Source organism: Aythya ferina, assembly GCF_964211825.1.
Source record: "Aythya ferina genome assembly, chromosome: 11".
Taxonomy (NCBI): Eukaryota; Metazoa; Chordata; class Aves; order Anseriformes; family Anatidae; genus Aythya; species Aythya ferina.
Genome location: NC_140307.1, coordinates 20257423 through 20276448, shown reverse-complemented (window position 1 = coordinate 20276448; position 19026 = coordinate 20257423). Strand labels below are relative to the sequence as shown.

General features: G+C 35.9%; 2 protein-coding genes across 7 annotated transcripts in view; one reads left to right on the top strand and one right to left on the bottom strand.

Annotated features, from left to right (window-relative positions):
* The window catches only part of FAM227B (family with sequence similarity 227 member B), a 92742-nt gene extending 88976 nt beyond the window's left edge, over nucleotides 1-3766 (bottom strand). For all 3 annotated transcript variants that reach the window (XM_084532918.1, XM_084532919.1, XM_084532920.1), the window contains exons 1-2: nucleotides 2037-3766; nucleotides 182-431 (exon numbers count right to left, since the gene is read on the bottom strand). In XM_084532918.1, coding sequence (XP_084389044.1) covers nucleotides 182-431; nucleotides 2037-2087 — 301 coding nt within the window. In that variant the 5' untranslated portion in view covers nucleotides 2088-3766. The remainder of the gene's footprint in view (nucleotides 1-181; nucleotides 432-2036) is intronic.
* A 446-nt stretch (nucleotides 3767-4212) lies between these two features.
* On the top strand, nucleotides 4213-12736 carry DTWD1 (DTW domain containing 1). Of its 4 annotated transcripts, XM_084532788.1 has the most exons (6): nucleotides 4257-4342; nucleotides 4720-4899; nucleotides 6394-6698; nucleotides 7723-7866; nucleotides 8711-8984; nucleotides 11991-12736. In XM_084532788.1, the coding sequence occupies exons 2-6, from the start codon at nucleotides 4824-4826 to the stop codon at nucleotides 12218-12220; spliced, it is 1029 nt and encodes a 342-aa protein (XP_084388914.1). In that variant the 5' UTR covers nucleotides 4257-4342; nucleotides 4720-4823; the 3' UTR covers nucleotides 12221-12736. The 4 variants fall into 4 exon arrangements, with proteins under 4 accessions (XP_084388915.1, XP_084388917.1, XP_084388914.1 ...); XM_084532789.1 differs by lacking the exon at nucleotides 4720-4899 and having other exon boundaries at nucleotides 4213-4342; XM_084532791.1 differs by lacking the exon at nucleotides 4720-4899 and having other exon boundaries at nucleotides 4256-4342; nucleotides 6417-6698.
* Nucleotides 12737-19026: the final 6290 nt, after the last annotated feature.

The window sequence follows — 19026 nt, the reverse complement described above, 5'->3', positions numbered from 1 at the left end:
AGCTGTTAACCTCCAATTTGTATCTACATATGCAGTCTTAATTTCTTTGGCTATTACTCCAAGCTGTTTCCAAGAAGTAGGCAGAAATCACCAGTTATGTAGGCTTTTTAAAGGTATTAGATTTTTTTTTCCTCATTTTCTAACTATAGTTGCTATTTGAAAAATATAAAATGACTGTTACTCTGTTCAAGGTCAATAAGCTGTTCCTCTAGATATGCTGGTCCACACTGTAATGAAGATATTTTTTCAGCATGTTTCTTTAGATCAGTGATGCATGATTTTATTCTGTTCTCCAAATCTGAGAGTGAGCTGACGTTCAATGGAACATGTTCATACAGAGATTTAGATAGAGCATTGAAGGAACAGTCTTTTTGTAACTTATCCACCAAAGAATGAGGCTCATCCAGAGAGACGCACCTTGGCCAGCTGTTCTGTAATCGATACATAGTAAAAATAGTTATTTTTGAATATAATACAAATTAAAAGATTAAAACCTGTGAAATTTATTTTGAATAAAGATTTGTAATACTGGCATAAACGCATTTTACGTATATCTCATAAGAACTTCTAATGTTGGCAACATTATTAACATAGACTGCAATTTCCTCCTGTCCCATGTCCTGCATCCAGAGGTGATTATATCATCTCAAAAAGAGAGAAAAACAGAAATAGGCCAGGGAGGCCATTAGAGCATACACAGAGTAATTAAAAAGACTATAACTTTTCAGTTAGAAAAGGAGATAACTGAAGGAAAAAAAGGTTGTTATGTTTCTAAACAGACAAATAAAATCACGTTCAATTTAAGTTCTCTGAAGGGATGGTAATGCCTTCCATCTGTTGAGAACAGTCTTGGAAGCATAAGAAGAAACTCTGCTCCTTGGTCTAGCAAAGAATTTAAACTAGTAGCTTAAATATTAGAACAAATTGTTGAAACCAGTAGTAGTCTTTTGAAGTTAATCATCAACTTGGTTACTTTCCTGAAATAACTTAGGAAGCGTTAATACAGAGTAGTCAATCTGTTTTTAAAACCTCTAATACAGCTGAAAGACAATGATATGTTCTATCATAATAGTAGGACAGCAAGACAAATTATTCACCACTACCACCCCCAAATCAAACGGAAAGCAAACTGTTAATACACGTGTTCATTTTAGTGTAAAAAAGGAAAGGTAAGTAAAACCAATTAGAAAATTAAAACATAATCATATTTTGTTTTGATGTTATCCCTAATTAAAATGTTTCATCTTTTTAATGTAAGATTGCTCCTCTTAAAAACATGTCTTTTAAATAAAAATTAAATTCTTATAAGGAAATGTTCCACTTGTCAAAATATTTTTACACATTGTTGTGTCATTGTTTCTGTAAGAAAAAAAGTTTTGGTTCGATGCAGAAGATCAATTTTTCTCATAGTTCTGTAGTTAAAGGCTTTGAGTGAGGCTTTGATTTGCAAATAATGTAGGTAGGTCAAAAAGAATTTTCTGTTTCCTCCAAAAATAATGTAATTTGGAAGAATCACTGATATCCACATTACATTAAATTCTTTAACAAAATATAAAGTCATATTGAAAGATTTCCTAACAGTCTTATCAGTACAAGAAAACAAAGAAAGCTCATTAAAAAACAAAACTAGCTATTCCCCTTGTCATACTCATCAGAATGTTTTGCCTCAGGACTCAGGACTTTGTGTTATGTTAGTAATGCTGTGGACCAATCAAATATTTTAAGCAAAGCTTGGGTCTGTGTCATCACTCAAGCATGATTCCAAGAGTACAAAACTTCTATACAGCAGACAAAAATTTTCTCCATGGTTTATCTTTGAGAAAAAGGAAAGTTAACAACAGAAAGGTTGCTCTCTTGAAGATTTGCCATTTCTACAGACCTCTTAGTTTCCACTGCCTGAGGGTCTAGGAAATACAATCTATGTTCAAACTCAGTTCTCAATATTTATATTCACATGGCTTTGCTCACGACCCCACTCCTGCACATTCACTTCACCATACACATGGGTAGTTAAAATAATAAGCACTCAGACTCACCAAACCTTGAGACTGTAAGAATTCTTCAAAAGTCAAAGGAGGCTTTTGCATTTTTCTACTGACATACGGTAAGAATTGTCCTTGCCAGAATGCCTTAAAAAAAACTAAGATAACACATATCAGCACGTATTTAAACTTTAGATAATTAAAATTGACAGTCAAAGCAATCACCGTAGCTTACATAGAGCATGCTCATGGTCATTTCTTGCAATAAACAGAAGAATCACCCCACAATCTTAATAGAAACATGCTGAAAATGTGAAAAATACTCAGTTTTTCAGTAATCATAGAAAATAATCATAGATGCAAAACTTCCATTTTCTTCTAAATATCTCCACACAAAATATTTATGATATTTTTAATGTACTTATAAAATGCACACACACACACAAAGCGAATGTCCCCATCACCTGGTCGTGCTGTTTTTATATATTCAGTTTTTGTTCAGGAGTTGCAAGCAATGTGAGGGAAGCAGATTAGCAGAAGTCTTAATGAAATCAGTCAACTAGTATATCCCAATTTCAGCACAATTAAAAACACAAACACAAATTTACACTGTTACTATGTCTGAGCAGAAACCAAATTTGAGAAATACCTGTTTAAATATATATATACGTACATATTTTTAATAACTTGTGAAATTAAGAACTTGAAACAGAAACAATATAACAACAATTTTGAAGAATGGTTTTGTTTTGTTAATATCAGAGCTTTCAGGTGCACATAACTGCACAGTATAAAATACAAAGCAGTAATTCAGATTTCAGATCCAGCCTTTAAATGATGAGCTCTGTTGTTCCCAAAAAGCTCCTCTCTGGATTAAGCATCCAGGGAAATCATTTAAGCAAAGTAGGAAATAGGATGTTTAGTAAAACCAACTATAAATAATTTGGCAAGAAAGAATTTTAGAAGCTATTACAAAAGTCTTCTCTGTGTCAAACATTTGTCATTCCAACATAATTAACAACTGCATATCAAGAGGTGTTGTCACAGCATGAGAAGAAAAAAATATATGCATCATGAAAGGTAGACTTTTTTCTTACTACTGCAATGTATTACATACTGCTAGCATGAAAAACAAATCAACTCAAAGCAAAACAAATAACAGAATTCTGGTAGATATCCTCTGCCATTGACTGCAATACCACTGAGGTCAATGAGGTTTTAGGGATGTAACTGAGATCAAAGTTTGGCATGAAATCTGCCTATAACGTTAATTTTTTCCCCTAAGGCTATTGTAATTAATATATCACAAACTTTATTTGACCGAGTCAAGAGAAATATTTTCTACACCAAAATTACTGCTTCAGTTCAGTCATTTCAACCTAAAAATTCAGTTACTAAACACAGAATATTGGATGTTACTGTAGAGCAACATCCTTAATCAGGTCAAAGAGTTCCAAGGAAAAGGTCCGAAGTCCCTGTTTAGAGAGAAACGTAAAACAACAAAAAAGAAATACCACAGCAAAATTCTTCAGCGCTTGGTGTCAACCACAAGTACTACTTAAGTAGACTAGGTGAAAAAAGTTCAGGGTAAAAAAAAAAAAGTGAAATAAACTAGCATTCCAGGAGTTAACAAGGGACCAAAACCTTCCACCACAAGCAGGGGTGCCAGGGAGCAACCAGAGCCCACGGGGCAGTACTGCCTCCCCTGGAGACACTGCCTCACGGCGATTAAAACGAGGGTGTCAATTTCATAGGGAGTGCAAAACCCCGGAATAAATAAAAAAAAAAAAATCTCTCGCTGCAGGTAATGGGATGTGTGTGGTTTCTGTTCACGTTTTTTTGGCACAAAACATAGAAATGGGGCAGAGCCCGTTCAGGGCAGGAGGCCTGGCCGTTAAAAACGACACCTCAGCGTCTGGGCTGCTAAGATGGTCCCGCTCTGCTGCTGCTCACAAGAAATGGGGCAAAGCCCTGAGCTGGAGGCAGATGAAGGGCCAGGGAGGTGTGCGAAGACCTCACAACTTCAGGCCGCAGTGAGGACACGGTTCTGTGGGAAGGAGTCAGTGAGCCAGACAGACAGCTAGTCAGCCAGTCAGTGTGTCTGTCAGTCAGTCCATCGGTCTGTTAGACAGACAGACAGTCTGTCAGCCAGACCGCGCTGCCCACAGGCCCGCGCGTGCCGTTGCTAAGGCCCCTTAGCAACCGCTCCCCGCCACCGCCCTGCCGCTCACGTCCTTACGTCCCCGCACTCCGCGGCTGCCGCAGCCCGGCACTTCCGTTCCGGGGCCTCGGGGGGCCGCGGAGGCCGCAGCGGAGGGAGCGGCGAGGCGCGGAGCGGGGCCGGGCCGGGCCCTGCGCGGGTGAGGAGCGCCGCGGGGCCGAGGCCCGCACCTCGCCGCCCGGGGCTGGGGAGGGAGCGCGGCGCGGGGCAGCTCCAGGCCACGGCCGCCCTCCGAGGCCTTTGCGGCCTCCGCGAGGCCGGGGCAGGCGGTGGCAAAAAACCTGCGAGATTTAAATTCCGAATTGCAAGCAGGATGCGGAGGGAGACCCCCGCAAGTGGTATTTCCCGGGTTTTGGAGATTAACTACAGATGGAGTGGTTATTTGCATTCTTGCAACTTGCTGTCTGAATCAGGATTTGGATCTTACAGATGGTGTAAACTGCATTGTTGTCTTGTTCTTTTTTTCTTTTTTTCTTTTTTTCTTTTCTTTTTTTTTTTCTTCCTTCTTTGGAGAAGTCTGCTGTACATATTGTGAAGTAACATTTTGAACAGCTGTTATTCTGAGACAACAGAGGTTTTCCCGTGCCATTTCAACAGCACAGCTCTTATCAGTAGCAACAATGAAGGTGTTTTGGGGCATCACAGTTAAACGCTGCAGTTCTGTAAGGCATCCTATCAAAAAGAATCGGTTTGCAGGTAGGGAATGTCTGTCAAGTTACAGGGCCTTTTTGCTTCTTGAGGATAATTATACATGTTAGTAGAGGCACAGCAAGCTATCACTGAGACATAGTGGATGTTTCTCCCTTGGCTTTCTCTGAGATACTTAAAGGCAAATTGCACTAAAGAATCTGTATGCTTTGGTGTTTTTGGTATGATTTGGTGTTTATTGGAATGGCCATCCCTGATCTTTCGAAAGTTAAAGCTTGTCACTGGAGCAGGGGGAGATACCAATGCATGCATAAGTATTTATTTTTACCAGAAAATAGCAACTAATTTTTCTGGGATTAGTTAATTTAAATTTATAATGGAAATTAGCTATTTTGTTTTTGTTGTATGTCAAGTAAATTACATTTGTTTTTATCTAAACAATTCATTTTGGATCACATCTCAGGAATTATTGTTTGTTTTTGTCAAGCATAACTGTTTTGTTAGATCATTTCACAAGCGTGATTCCTGACATAAAAGGCAATGTAAAGTAGCCATAAGCAAATATGAGGGATGACTGCTTTCATTGTAAATGGTGCAGCACCAAGCGCAGAAGGCAGTTCATAACTGCTGAAGGCTGCTCAGGGTCATGAATATGGACTGCTTTGAAGACCAGGGAAGACCTTGAGTAACCTAGTCAAAAGGGTTTCACTAAAGCTGTGCCTGAAAACATAAACCTCTGCACAAAGCAATACTGATTCCACCTGGATCAGGTATACAGTTGAGATTCTGATATGTTATTCAGAGCACACAGAGAAAACGTTACGCCAGCCTCAAAGGGTGAGACAATGTCATGAAGAAAGCATGAAAAAAAATATTCTGTCAGTGTTATTAAATCAATATGAACCTGCAGAATGAATCTAGACTGTCAGCACTTACTATCTAGGATACGGAGTACCAAAGCCATGTGTTTGCTTTTGCAAAAATTTTTTCAGCCTCAAGCCTTGCTCCTGGAAAGCTTCTTTTATCTCACAAAGCTCTGTCAAGAGGGATTTCATTCAGGTAGTTTGGCCTGCCCATACACAATAAAATTCAGCATAGAGATCCAAGTCTGTGTAGTTAACTTATCTCTTATGGCTTTCTGTCCTGTAGACATTTAATTCCTTGTCAGTAGTCATACTGGTAAGTAATGGAACTGCTCATGCAGGTAACAATTGTCAACCAGTGCTTTTACAAGCTTTTAGACAGGTCCTACCAACAGAAAAAAAATATAATTCTGCACAAGTGAACAGAATTAGTTATCTGGGTAAAATTATGAATGTATGTACATGTACATTAAGAACACGGAGCTCACGTTCTTTCTAGCTGTGTACATTATGCTCCCCTGAAATCTGTTTGAAGTTCTTGGTACTATAATAAGTGAACCAGATTATTTTTTCTTTTTCTGTTATAGAAAATACCTTTAAGTATTTTTTTGTTAAGTAGGATCATATAGAATCATTTCCTATAAATTTGTGCGTAGTATAATGGATTTTTATTTAACAGGTACATCATATCGTCTGTTTCAGCTAAGCATGTCTTTAAATTCATCTACGTTTTTGAATGAAGAAAACGCTCAAGGACCAAAAAGAAATAGAGAATGTTTGGGAAGTCTAGAATCGCAGACTCCATCATCATTTCAAGATAACCCACTTCAACAATTACAGTTGGCATCACATAAAGTACTTGAAAAGGCACAAAAAAGTGGGAGATCAAAATGCCCACGATGCAATAGTTCAAGGATGTTTTACTGTTATACATGCTTTGTTCCTGTTGAAACTGTCCCTACCAAAGAAATTCCGACTGTGAAGGTTAATATTTCTTATGCATCTTTTCTAATATTCTTGTGCCTTTTAGTTACCAGGGATGGAGAACAGACTGTCCCTGACTATTTCTTTTCTGATTCAATCTTTATGAACAGTAATCTCTAACACAGTAGTGGTAATATATGAACAAGCTGCAGTTAGATAAAATTACTGTATTTGAGGAATTACATGTACAAGCACTGATAATGTTCCACTCTTCCTGTAAATGTTTATGTACCTAATATATAGAAGATAAGCTGAAGTCACTCAACGTCTCATGCAAATGGCCGTTTACAGTTAGTTTTCAAGTTTCTTTACCTTCATTCTTCAGTTTATAAGAACACTGGCCAGAACACCATGCATTGTGAACAAAAGTGTTATTTGTTCATAAACAAGAATAAATGTTACATAAAATGTGTGCTAGAAGGCATATCTAAATGTCATGGTTATAATTCAGATAACCGCTCTTAAAATATAAATAAGCATAACAATCTTCAGTTACAATATCTGGGGAAACCATCAAAGGTGATAGATATATGTTTTCCAAAATCATTTAGGAACTAAAATGCATTTTGAAGACACTACTCTGAAAGTGTTGTGAAAGAACTTTAGAAGTACTATGGAAATTGGAGCTATTGGCTTTAGGTATGTTTCAATTAAATGGCTGTTTTTGTGATAAGGTGAATACCTAATACAGATGAGTATTCATATTTAGGATCATAATATTGCTAAACTTAAGCCTGTATTTTGTTTATCATTTGATCCTATTTCTAGGGCTTTTAACCACACTACTGTTGCAGTGTTCCAAATTGCATTCATTGCGTACTTAGGTATTTACATGAATTGAGAGAAAGTAACAAGTGAGTCTTGTTGCTTGTCTCTAGTTTAGTTCTAAATTGACTTAAAAGTATCATGGTAAAACTATTTAAAGGAAATACATTAATTACCTGCCCATAGGATTTCTCCTGGATTTTGTATAAGCTTTTGTGTATACATATGTGATCATAAATATTTTTCTTTCTTACTGTAGTTACCTTTGAAGATTGACATTATTAAACACCCAAATGAAACAGATGGCAAAAGCACCGCTGTACATGCTAAGCTCCTGGCACCTGATGATGTTACTATCTATAAATACCCTTGCATTCCAGAATACAAAGAAAAAAGACATGAAGTAAGAAATTTCATATAAATAACAAGTGAGATATTAACTTGCATTTATATGCTAATTTAAATTGAAGTTAATCTGAAATCTAAGATTTACACATCCAATCCATTATTATTTGACTACATTGAAAAGAAAAAAGTGTATGTATCTCAAAGAGATGTTATTTTCCTCAAGGAATGAGACATCAAGGAAGGAATAGTTGGTACAGAGGCAGAGAGATGAAAAAAAAAAAAAAAGCAGAAAGAACAATGGACAAGGCAGGCAAAAATGAGAAGAGACTACAGTGACTTCATATTCTGGGCTTTCCAAGCCACAGATTCTGAATGCCACAAGAAGCTACTGAAAAAAAAAAATGAAGTAAAGCAAATCACTTTCTGTTGTAAAGCATTTGTGGGACCTACAATAGACGGAAGGAAAGAAGAGATTATTTCTTCTGATCTAGAATCTATGAATGAAATCAAGGTAGAAGCTGTTCTTTATGGCCTTCTTGCCCCATATATTGCAGCAACAAGTGAAATAGAGCTCCTTCAGATATGACGCCATTCATTGTCTTTGATGAAAAAACTTGTACAGAAGCATTAGAATTGGTACTAAAGGCACAGATGTGACACTTAATTAAAAATGTATGATGTCTTTACTCTTTATTTGAATACCATCCTTTATCCTTTTAGATGACAAAAGATAAAATATTTCTAAAATATTACAATATTTGAAAAGATACTCTCCTCTTCTACTTAATGTTTGTGGGTGGGGATGGAAAGTTTCAGTGCTTCAGTGAAACAATTTCTAGTGTTCTATTAGCATACTAGATTTTGGTAATACTGAGATTTTTTTTGTTTTCTTCATTTAGATAGCACTTATCTTTCCTGGCTCCAATTCAGTTTCAGTAAAAGATATTGCTTTCCATCTCCAAAAACACAGTAAGAAAGCTGTTTGTGACAATGACGATGACTGTTCCAGAGAGCCATTTCTTAAGCAAGCAAAAATAGAACCTAAAGAAGAAGAAAACCTAAGTGAATTTATCGCAAGCAACAGGAATGAAAGCACTGGACTGAAGAAAATAATATTTATTGACAGTACCTGGAATCAAACTAACAAAATAATAACTGATGAACGACTTCAAGGTAATAAATAAATAAGTAGTTACTGCTATAGTAATGGTTTAATGAAATACCTGTGTATGTAAATCATAAATGATATGAAGATGATAACAAATAATACAAATCTTATAAATGCAGACAATCGTATGCTGGGCTGCATCAAAAGAAGTGTAGCCCTTAGGTCAAGGGGGTGATTCTCCCCTTCTGATCTGCCCTGGTGGGACCCACGTGCAGCACTTCCCAGTACAAGAAAGACATGGACCTGTTAGAGCGGGTCCAGAAGAGGGTCACAAAAATGTTCAGAGGGCTGGAACACTCTTCTGTGAAGACAGGCTGAAAAAGTTAGGGTTGTTCTATCTGGAAAAGACAGAACAGTATGGAAAGAGCAGCCTTCCAGTTCCTAAAAGGGGATTACAGGAAAGATGAGAGGGACTTTCTGTCAGGGAGTGTAGTGATAGGAGAAGGGGTAACTAAACTAAAGAGGGTGGTTTGTAAGCCTGCATTCATATATGAAGTAAATCTAGCTAATCGTACTGCAAGAAAAAGCAATTGAGTCCATTAATCTTAAAATCAGATAGCCTTAAAAACTTTGACAAAAAATACTTTTTTATCTTCTTGGAAAAGTGGTATAATGTATCTTTAGAAACCAAAACCAAACCAGTTGCATTAAAAGCAGGAAATACTTGAAAGTTGGTAATGTCTAGGATTGATTATTTCATTACAAGTGATCACTAGACCTGAAGAGGAACAGTTGCATCTAATGTTAATAATTACTTTCTCATGAGAGTGATGAAGCATATTGGCAACATCAAGATGGCTGTTACAGGAACAGATTGCTTTGGTATTTTTTCTGTAAATTTGATTCATTTTGTATTAGCAAAATGTCTTACTTTATTAGCTTGTTCTCTTGTACAAGGATGAATCATAGATCTATTTTTTTGTTGTTTGCTTTTTTAAGTTTCTGTGCTTGCTTTCATTTCTTCAAGAAAGTGGTAGCCTTTACCAGCACTAGGGTTTCTTGAACTAGTCAATGTCCCAGTCCACTATATACAAGCTGTAGGGACAAAGAGGTGACTGAAGGCTCAGAGAGGCTTCAGCACATATGAAAGCCTTACAACTTAGATGCATTTTGTTGATAAGTCTCTTAGATGTAAAATAAGTGACTAAATATGATTAATGCAGGATTAACAAAACTGTAAGCATTCAGTTATTATTACAGTGGAGGGAGCACAGGGACTATTTTGTGATAATAGGACGCAGCATATGGGAAAAAACAGAGGTGTAAGGTAAGGTGGAAGATCACTCGAAAAGGTATTGCCTGCTAGAAGATACAGGAGAATAATTTTGTAAGGGAATGTAGGTTATATTCAGTATCTAACCAGATTTAAAAGTATTACCATTTTGGTTGATCTCAGATACACAGAAATATTCATTTCTAATGAGCTTAAAGTATGTGGTTGCTAAAAAAGCAAAACCAACATGTTGATTTCCCCAGTAGTTCAAACTTTCTTATGAACAACAAGTGTTTGTAAGAAAACATTGCCTTTGGCTATACAGATACAGTACAGATGACAGAAACATGCTTAGTAAACTGTAATCCTTAAGCCCCTCTATTTTTTTTTTCTCTAAAACTCCTAGAATTCTGTGTTTGAAAGTAACTGATCGTGCATTTGTTACATTCAGTAGCATCAGTGGTTTTGACTTCAGTGAACCTATGCTTATATTCAAACCACAAATAGGTGGGAATTTACACTAGAGGAATCATCCCCTAAATTCAGTTCACTGCTGTTGAAGTGAAAACTTCACTGGATTCTATGAAAGTTTTCACTTTGATTAGGTCTGAGACTTCACTTCTTTTCCTTCATGCATAGTGGAATAAGGGCTACCCTTATTCAAAGTAAGGAAAGGCATGCAATTAAACCTTTTTAGGGAAACAAACAACAAATATAATTTATACGTATACATATTATTATTTTACTATACATACGTATAAAATACTTATGTATAGTAAAATAAGATGCAATAATTAGATTACCTTATTTTTCATTTGGACTTTACTGAAACTTCTGTCCAAACTTACCTGTCCGTAACCTCCAAGCACAGACCATAATGTTTTTACTTACACTATTACTTATACCAAGCCACCCCATGACACAACCTTCATATCTGATTTTAATGTTTAGAAACAGATAAATTTTATAACACAATTATATTATTATTGCCTGGTGTATATGCTATTTCTTTATCTCACTGTCCACCCTGTATACAGAGTGATTACATATTAAAGTGTTTTTTGGTTTAAATAGTATATGCATTTTAAGGAGCATAAAAATGAAGATAATTGTTTAAAATTCATCTGATTAATAAAAACATTTACAGACTGCAGTAGATAAAAAAAAAAATTCATATGCCATACACACCAAGTTTCCTGCTTTCATCTCAAGTGGAAATACGTCTAGTTTCTAATAAAATTAATGACCAGATTCTGTCATTCTTTCTTCTGAGTAATCCCAGGGACATTACAGTTACTTAACAAACATTAATTACAAGAATCTGGCTTTTAGCAAACAGATATTTCTCTGAGTTCAGCAAAACTGACAGAGATTGTTTTATACTAGAAAGTTACTAACTTTGCAAGAGATGAAGTTAATCATTTTATGAATACTAAGTCTTTGTAGGTGTGAGATTCACTTTTGCCATCCGATCAGACCCTGCATCCAAACTGCAGTTTCCTAAATGCTGTGAGGCTGAAAGAAGCAAAATAAAATCCTGTAGGTTTTACTTGCAAGTCTGGGGACTGTAACCAAATTTTGCAGCGCTTTCATCGAATTTCAGAGTGGTGCATGAAGAAGGATAAAATGATCACCCTCATTTTTCAAACAAAAATGACAGTAGAGGGAGGGAAATTATTTACATTAAGGCATCTAGCAGGCTAGCAGCAAAGCCAAAACCAGAAGAACTGAAGGCTTTGCTTGACATCCTGTCTACCAGTCCATTTTGTCTTACGTGTCAGTATTTTTTTCTTTATAGGGTTGCTACAAGTCGAGTTGAAAACAAGGAAAACTTGCTTTTGGCGTCATCAGAAAGGAAAGCCAGATACATACCTTTCCACGATAGAAGCAATTTATTACTTCTTTGTGGACTATCACCAGGAGGTTTTGAAAGAGAACTACAAGGGACAATATGATAACCTGCTTTTTTTCTTTTCATTTATGTACTCAATGATTAAAAATGCCAAGTGTTGTAAAGGAAAAGAATAAATTAAGATGTCTCTGTCTATAGGTAACATTTTATTTTGTTTCTTTTGTAATGAACTGAACACATGTAACTATTTTTATCTTACTGAAATGTGGAAATAGATTGTACTGTTAGAAATAGATATAATGCTGCTCCAAAAGCAAGCAAAAGACCTCATGTCAAACACACAAGACTGTAGAACTACTTAGATGAGCAGTCTGATTAAAATTACTTAAAACACTCATGCTTTACTAAATACTACTGTGTTTGAAGCTCAGACCTCATCTGCTAATTGCTAATCACAATGAGTATTTCATGAGATGGAGATTGGAGTACTTGGCCCTCATCCCATAAGGATTTCCCTAATTAAAAAAAAAAAAAAAAAGTAATTATCATGCTAGCTTTTTTATTATTAATTTTGTTTCAGATGCTTTGTGTGTTTTACCCAGTAAGTCTGATTTCAGTTTTGTAACAATAAACCTTACTGAAATGATTAGGATGATACTTAATTGGGGTTAGGGAATGGCAGAAAAATGAAAGGCAACATTAAGTGAACAGAGTATAATTGATGCACTTTGTGATGATGTACTTAACTGTGGAAAATCGTTCTAGTAATAGAAAAGAGTCATCTCTTTAAACATTATTGTGCGTGTGTACACAAATCACAGCACATGATTGCTGTATTGCCATCCACATACCGTTATATTAAGAGTACTCTCAACTTCTGGATAATTTTAGGCTTCTTCAAACAGCATTTAAGTTTTTATTAAGTAAGATTATTATAGACATTATTATTTTGGGAAACACTAACCTCTGTCATTATGGCATATCATAGTAAAATTTTGTAGAAGCCACATGCTTGTATTCTAAGCAGCAGAAAGGGCTCATTGCATTGCTGGAGTTACCTGAAAATGTAGATATTTTTGCAGGACCTAAGACAAAGCAATTTAAAGAGACAAGAAATATGAGAGACGGTGGTTCTGACCGCAACATTTCTGACAGGACTTCCTTAAATTAGGCAGACCATGAATCTGCAGTGTTACTTCTTTTGCAGTAATAATGCAGATTTGCACAGCATAAATAAAACTTCAGTTGTGCTGATTTTAATTTTGGTTGGTATGTGTAGCACTGCTGGCAGAGTTATCATGTGTGAATGTAGTTATGTGTGTGTGCCTTTGCCAGGCTCTATCAGTACAGGTAATACTGGCAGAGGTAAAAGACCTAAGTTACACCTTTACAAGTAGAGTTTTATAAATAACATTTTATCATGCTAAATTTATCATGCCAAAAATTTATGTTGGTAAAAATTCTAGCCTTAAGATAGCAAAAAATGTTTGATTACAGGTACAATGTAAGATGGATAAATATTTTGGAATACTGTTACTGAAGAAAAACTAAATCTTGTCAAAGTGACCCAGATTAAAAATAAAATTTTGTTTTTTTTTAAACAAAATTTGCAAAGTCTTTGATTGTTTTCCTCTACAAATCTGGCTATATTACCATCTGTAGTATACTCTCCAGGAGAGTACCCTCTCAGCCTGGTAAACATAGAAACACTGCCTTGAAAAAACTTCAAGAAACTATTTTTACACTTAGTGTTCCATACAGGCTTAAACAACTGATTCAATGCTTTTTTTTAATGCTTCAAAATATTGAAGAAATCAAAGTAAACATTGCTTAAAACAAGCTACAGATTATATACTCTTTGTATAAGTTGTACTTATCTTCGGATTCGTAATCGCATCTGCACAAGTAAATGCATATAAAAATGTGATTCAATGAAAACCAAAACACATCTCCCCTGTTTGCAAGAAGAAACGCTAGTTAAGTTATATGAGTACATATGAAGCATGCGAACTACAACAGGACTACAGGGAACACAGACTTGAAGTCAGAAAAAGAGCACTTAAATTGTATATGTGTTTGTGTGCATGTATATATAGATATATATATGGCACAACTGTAATGTGAGTTCGTATGCCAGGCAGTGAGAAAAATCAGTCATGTCTCAGTGCTATTGAAACAACACATTTCTTATTCATTTAGTTCTTATTACTACTGGGTTATTTTGGCTTTTTACAATGATTAATACTATTTCCTTTGGTATGAATTTTGATAGTCTTTTGACATTTCCATCTGTTCTTTTATTAAAGATTGCTGTAATATTTTTTAAAAATCATGCAACTGATTTTAAATCACACAAGCTTGAGGAGGAAACTTTCACCCACATTAAGCGAACAAAAATAAAATGAACACACTGACCTAATGTTTTACAAGAACCAGAGAGAAAAATCTTGGGGGAAGGGGAAGTTACTTCCAAGACATATTTCCCTGAAAACATGTTTTTTTATTTAAGGAGTAGAGGTCAGATAAAAGCTTATATAAGCTGTTCGTTGTTACTTTTGGAAAACAGTTTCATACCGTTAAAGATGGCTTCCAAATTTAAGTTTTGTATACCTCTTTATTTGAGCAATGGGAATTAAGAATCTATTCCAAAAGCAAATTAATTTTAATTCTCGGGTGAAATCAATGTACAGAAGAGATTTTAAATCTGGACGCTGTATCCAAGAACTGCGTTCAGATTCTTTCTTCCATTGTGACTCTAGCATTACACTGAGGTTCTTCTCATACCAAATGATACATCTAATATCCATAATTAATTGCCTATTGATTCCTGTGATAACCTTTTATAAGGGCAGGAAGGTAGTTATTGTCACTTCTGCTGCAAATCTGTTCTGTCTGAGCAGCAGATGTACTTTTCCCTTCTTCTGCTCTCCCCTCTCTAAAAAGATTTAAAACTTCTATTTAAATTCAAAACTGGTACAAGCCAAACCAACGAAGTCATCCACTTCACACTGAAAATGTCTCAATACCTCTTACACATTTTTCCAGCTGTTAGATTAACAAATGGTTTTGTTCCACCAAATGAAAGCAATCAAGTGGTTAATCCTTTCAAGTGCAATTAGCAGCACTGACCTCCCTGTTCTTTAAAATGAGGGTCATGGGGAGGTAAAGGCCAGTTCTGGGCCTTTCCTTTCATATCAGAATACCCCTTCACTAACTATCTCGTCTGTTTCCAAAAACATCAGAGAGCAAGGGGGAAAACAGGCTTCTACTTCCATTAGCAGTAACTTAAACAGCCATAAGTTACAGGGGGAGGAAAAGGAAGAGCATCTCTATCTATCTCTCTTCACAACAGAAGACATCTGGCCTCCTGTGGGGAGGCCCCAGATAACAAAGAACCTGTCATTACAAACCTCTGAGATGTGTTCAGAGAGCCATTTTACCTGCAGTCTGGCTCATTCATTTCCTGCCACTGAAGCCATCTGCTTTTGCTTATTGTGGGTATTATTGTTCTTTGTTTGGCCAGGAGCGTGAAGTGGTTTCACTTTAACATGCCTGTATGCTTGGTCAGAGGGAAGATTTAATCCTTTTCTCAAAATGAATAAGAAGGAGCTCAGAAAACAATTCCTTTCCTGGAAGGCAGCACAAAAGTCGTTCAAACCTAGGTTGAATAAAGGGTCATGGCAGTGCATTGGGTAAAGATATACCTAGATGGAAAAGAGATGACAACTTTGAATCTACAGCAAAAACCTTCCAAAGAACTTGTAATCCTACCTGATTTAAGTCCTTTGCCACTGCTTCTGGAAATTTTTTTTCAGGTCAAGTCCATTAGGTTTTCACATGTCACATAGGCTTCTTTAGCTCCAATTGCACAGTTATGAAGTAATCCATTCTTACCTTCCTTTTACATTGAGTTTCAGTATTTACACTCAGGCTTTTGTCTTAATGCTTTGCTTTAAAAATCATGTCTTTCCTAGTAAGCAAAGATTGTATAAAACAGAAATTGGCCTGAAAATCCACCCACCTAACCCTGTCTTTGAGAGTACCAAAATAAGGGGAGGAAAAAAAATGTATTTTCCCATCTCTTACCATAATGTAGTTACTACACTCTCAGGTACCATTAACTTCTGCATCAAAGTATTTCAAAAAGTTGTGCATCAGCTGAATTCATCCAAATAGTTTTGCAACAAAGCTTAATGGTGACTGTAGCAATGTTAAAACAGGAAAGCTTTCCCACTAAAATGAAAAGATTACATGACATTAAGGTGCTGATCTATTGATAAGCAGAATATGAGGTTACCATTAAGGTAATGAATGACTCAACATAATCTCTAAAATGTTATCCCTTGTCTCAAGAGACATTATTTCAATGTAATCCTAATGCTTTCAAATTTTGTCATTAGTAAGAATGCTGATTTTGACTGGTGACACTTAGTAATACCAACATTCAAAGTATTTATGTGAAAAAAATACAGCATTCTTCCTGTTCACTTGTGATCACATATATGTATTCCTGCCATTTTTAGATGGCTTCTGAAGAGAAATCAGATGCCGTAGAATTTGTGTAACACATTAAACTTTAAAAACACCTATAACAGTGTGATTTCTTTACCACTACCTGCCAGATGAAAAAATATTTCTTAAGTGTTGCAGCAGGAGGTGGGAACTGCTTCTGTAACGCAAACCAGACTTTGTATTCTCACATCACTGAAAATGGAGATCTTTGTCTAACCTCAGCAATAGTGGTGATATCATCAGATTCAAATCAACTATGACTTTACTGTTAACTTTTCAGACCAGTGGTGTTGCAATGGAACGTTTAGAAACGTAACACAGAAAAGCAGACAGAACCTATCAGTATTCCTGAGACTGAGTTACTACTCTACCCATGATCCCATGTGCTCCACTTTCCCCACCTGTAATGTTAAGTCTCAGAATAACATCTCTGCTTATATAATATTGGTCCCATAAGACAGCTGAATCCAGCATGGAACCTAAAGGCTAAGTGTTACTTCAAAGGTTCTGATGGCAAAATTTCTATTTCCAACACAGGAACAGAAGAGCTATACAGAACTATACATATATGTATATAATCATATTTATGCATGTATCTCATTTCTAGTGATAAATATGTTGGGACAAAGGCTACAGATTTTCTCCTACGCTACTAATGTCTTAGGGAACATGAAAGATGAAGCAAAAATGAAGTATCAGAGATAGCAAGATGCAGGGATAATCTGTTACATATAGAAAACAAGTATATACTTTAATTAGATACAGTCACATATCTGAGGCATGCAGATGAATAGCCTGCCTAGGAATTCATTTGTAAAGTTTGAATGGGCTTTTTTTTTTTTTTTTTAAATAGTTGTATACAAGCAGAGTGCTGGATATGCCTCCAAACAATACACTGAAAACAAGTGATATTTCATACCTTTTAACCATTCTGATTATCACTGCTAGTGAGCCCAGTGGAGTTCCCTACTCTTGTCTTGTGAAGTATCACATTTCCTTTGCATCGCTAAACATTGGATTTGGGGAAAAAAGCTGATCACTGTTGCAGAAAACAGCTCCCTGCATGCAGATGATTCAGATGACCTGCAAGATACATCACTGTGAAATAGAAAAGCTGCATTAAACAACATAATATCTGTTTTGAATAAATGCATCATTGTGTAAAAAATGCACTCAGTAATTCATAATTATCTACAAACTCATGTTACAGTGGTAGTAGCATACTATTGGGCGCATTTGGTTTTTCTTTTGTTTTGACCCGAGAACAAACTATGGAAGTTTCTCTTAAAAAACCTTAATGGAATCTTCCAAGTAATGGAAACTGCGCAAAAATCTTATCTTGCAACTTTTCGACCATGATTCAATAAAAAGTTGTAGCTATTTGAATTACATAAAAATACTTGGAACAATGAGATTACACTAAAAGTTCAACAGAAAATTAAATAGATAAAATGGGTATACAAATCTACATTGCATGTTCATACATATCAGCATTGATGACTGCTAATAGATGGTCATTAGATCTTAGAATGAGCTAACCATTTATAACTTGTTCTCCAAATCACTAAGAAGATACAGTAGCAATGACTTTCAAGCTAGAATATTGATTTAATATATATATCACTCACTGAATGAAAGGTATTGATCTTATAATTATGAAATTATGAAGCCCCAGTACCAATATAACAGTGCCTCAAACATCAAGCACTTGACTTAGACTAATACCAGGCATGAACATGAACACCTTTGATGCAGGTCTCTTTTCTCCCCATGTGTCTTCTGTCCACCTCTTGACTTTTCCTTGAACATGTATATTCCCAAATTCAGTTAATTCATGCCTCTGAGTGTATCATTCTCTGGTAAAAAGACTAGTTAGTTATGATGAATACAGCAAGAACACTAATCAGTTGCTCCCCCAAACAAATGCAAGCATATTTAGTTTGTGAAATTAGTACTAATTAGCAGTTATTATGGTTTTCAAAATTGTTAAATTATAAAGGAACACTTCCTACAAATTTAAAGGTCTTTGAGATGTGTTGTCTTTGTGCATTCACAACTGTAAATATAGAGTATGGCTTAAATCAGAACCTTTTTTGCTCTGCTGCTATTGGAAAGCATATACATGTATTTCTTTTGTGTCTTGCAAAATATATGAACTCAAAAAGACTTTGCACACCAATACCTCTCAAAGAACCCCCAATTTCAGATAGGTAATCTTCCTTTCTTCAAGTGATTCCTGCAAACCGGGCATGACATTCATGCAGACTGGGTATTATGACTGTTAGCATGCTGACAGAGTGACTGGGATTTTACTTCAGTTCTAACTCAGCTGAACCCACATGAAACCCAACAACTGAGAGGCCAATATCATCCATTCATGATAAGGCACAGCTGTTCAGCTCATGGACATGGCATGCCATAACGTGGAAAACAAAACATCTTGCGTACATTTCAAACAGTTCAGGGTTCT

Bases quoted from the DNA above. Each gene is read 5' to 3' on its own strand.
- DTWD1 (XM_084532788.1), top strand. From the start codon at position 4,824: ATGAAGGTGTTTTGGGGCATCACAGTTAAACGCTGCAGTTCTGTAAGG. The intron at 4,900-6,393 runs GTAGGGAATGTC...TTTATTTAACAG, and splicing joins CAAAAAGAATCGGTTTGCAG to GTACATCATATCGTCTGTTT. The intron at 7,867-8,710 runs GTAAGAAATTTC...TTCTTCATTTAG, and splicing joins ACAAAGAAAAAAGACATGAA to ATAGCACTTATCTTTCCTGG.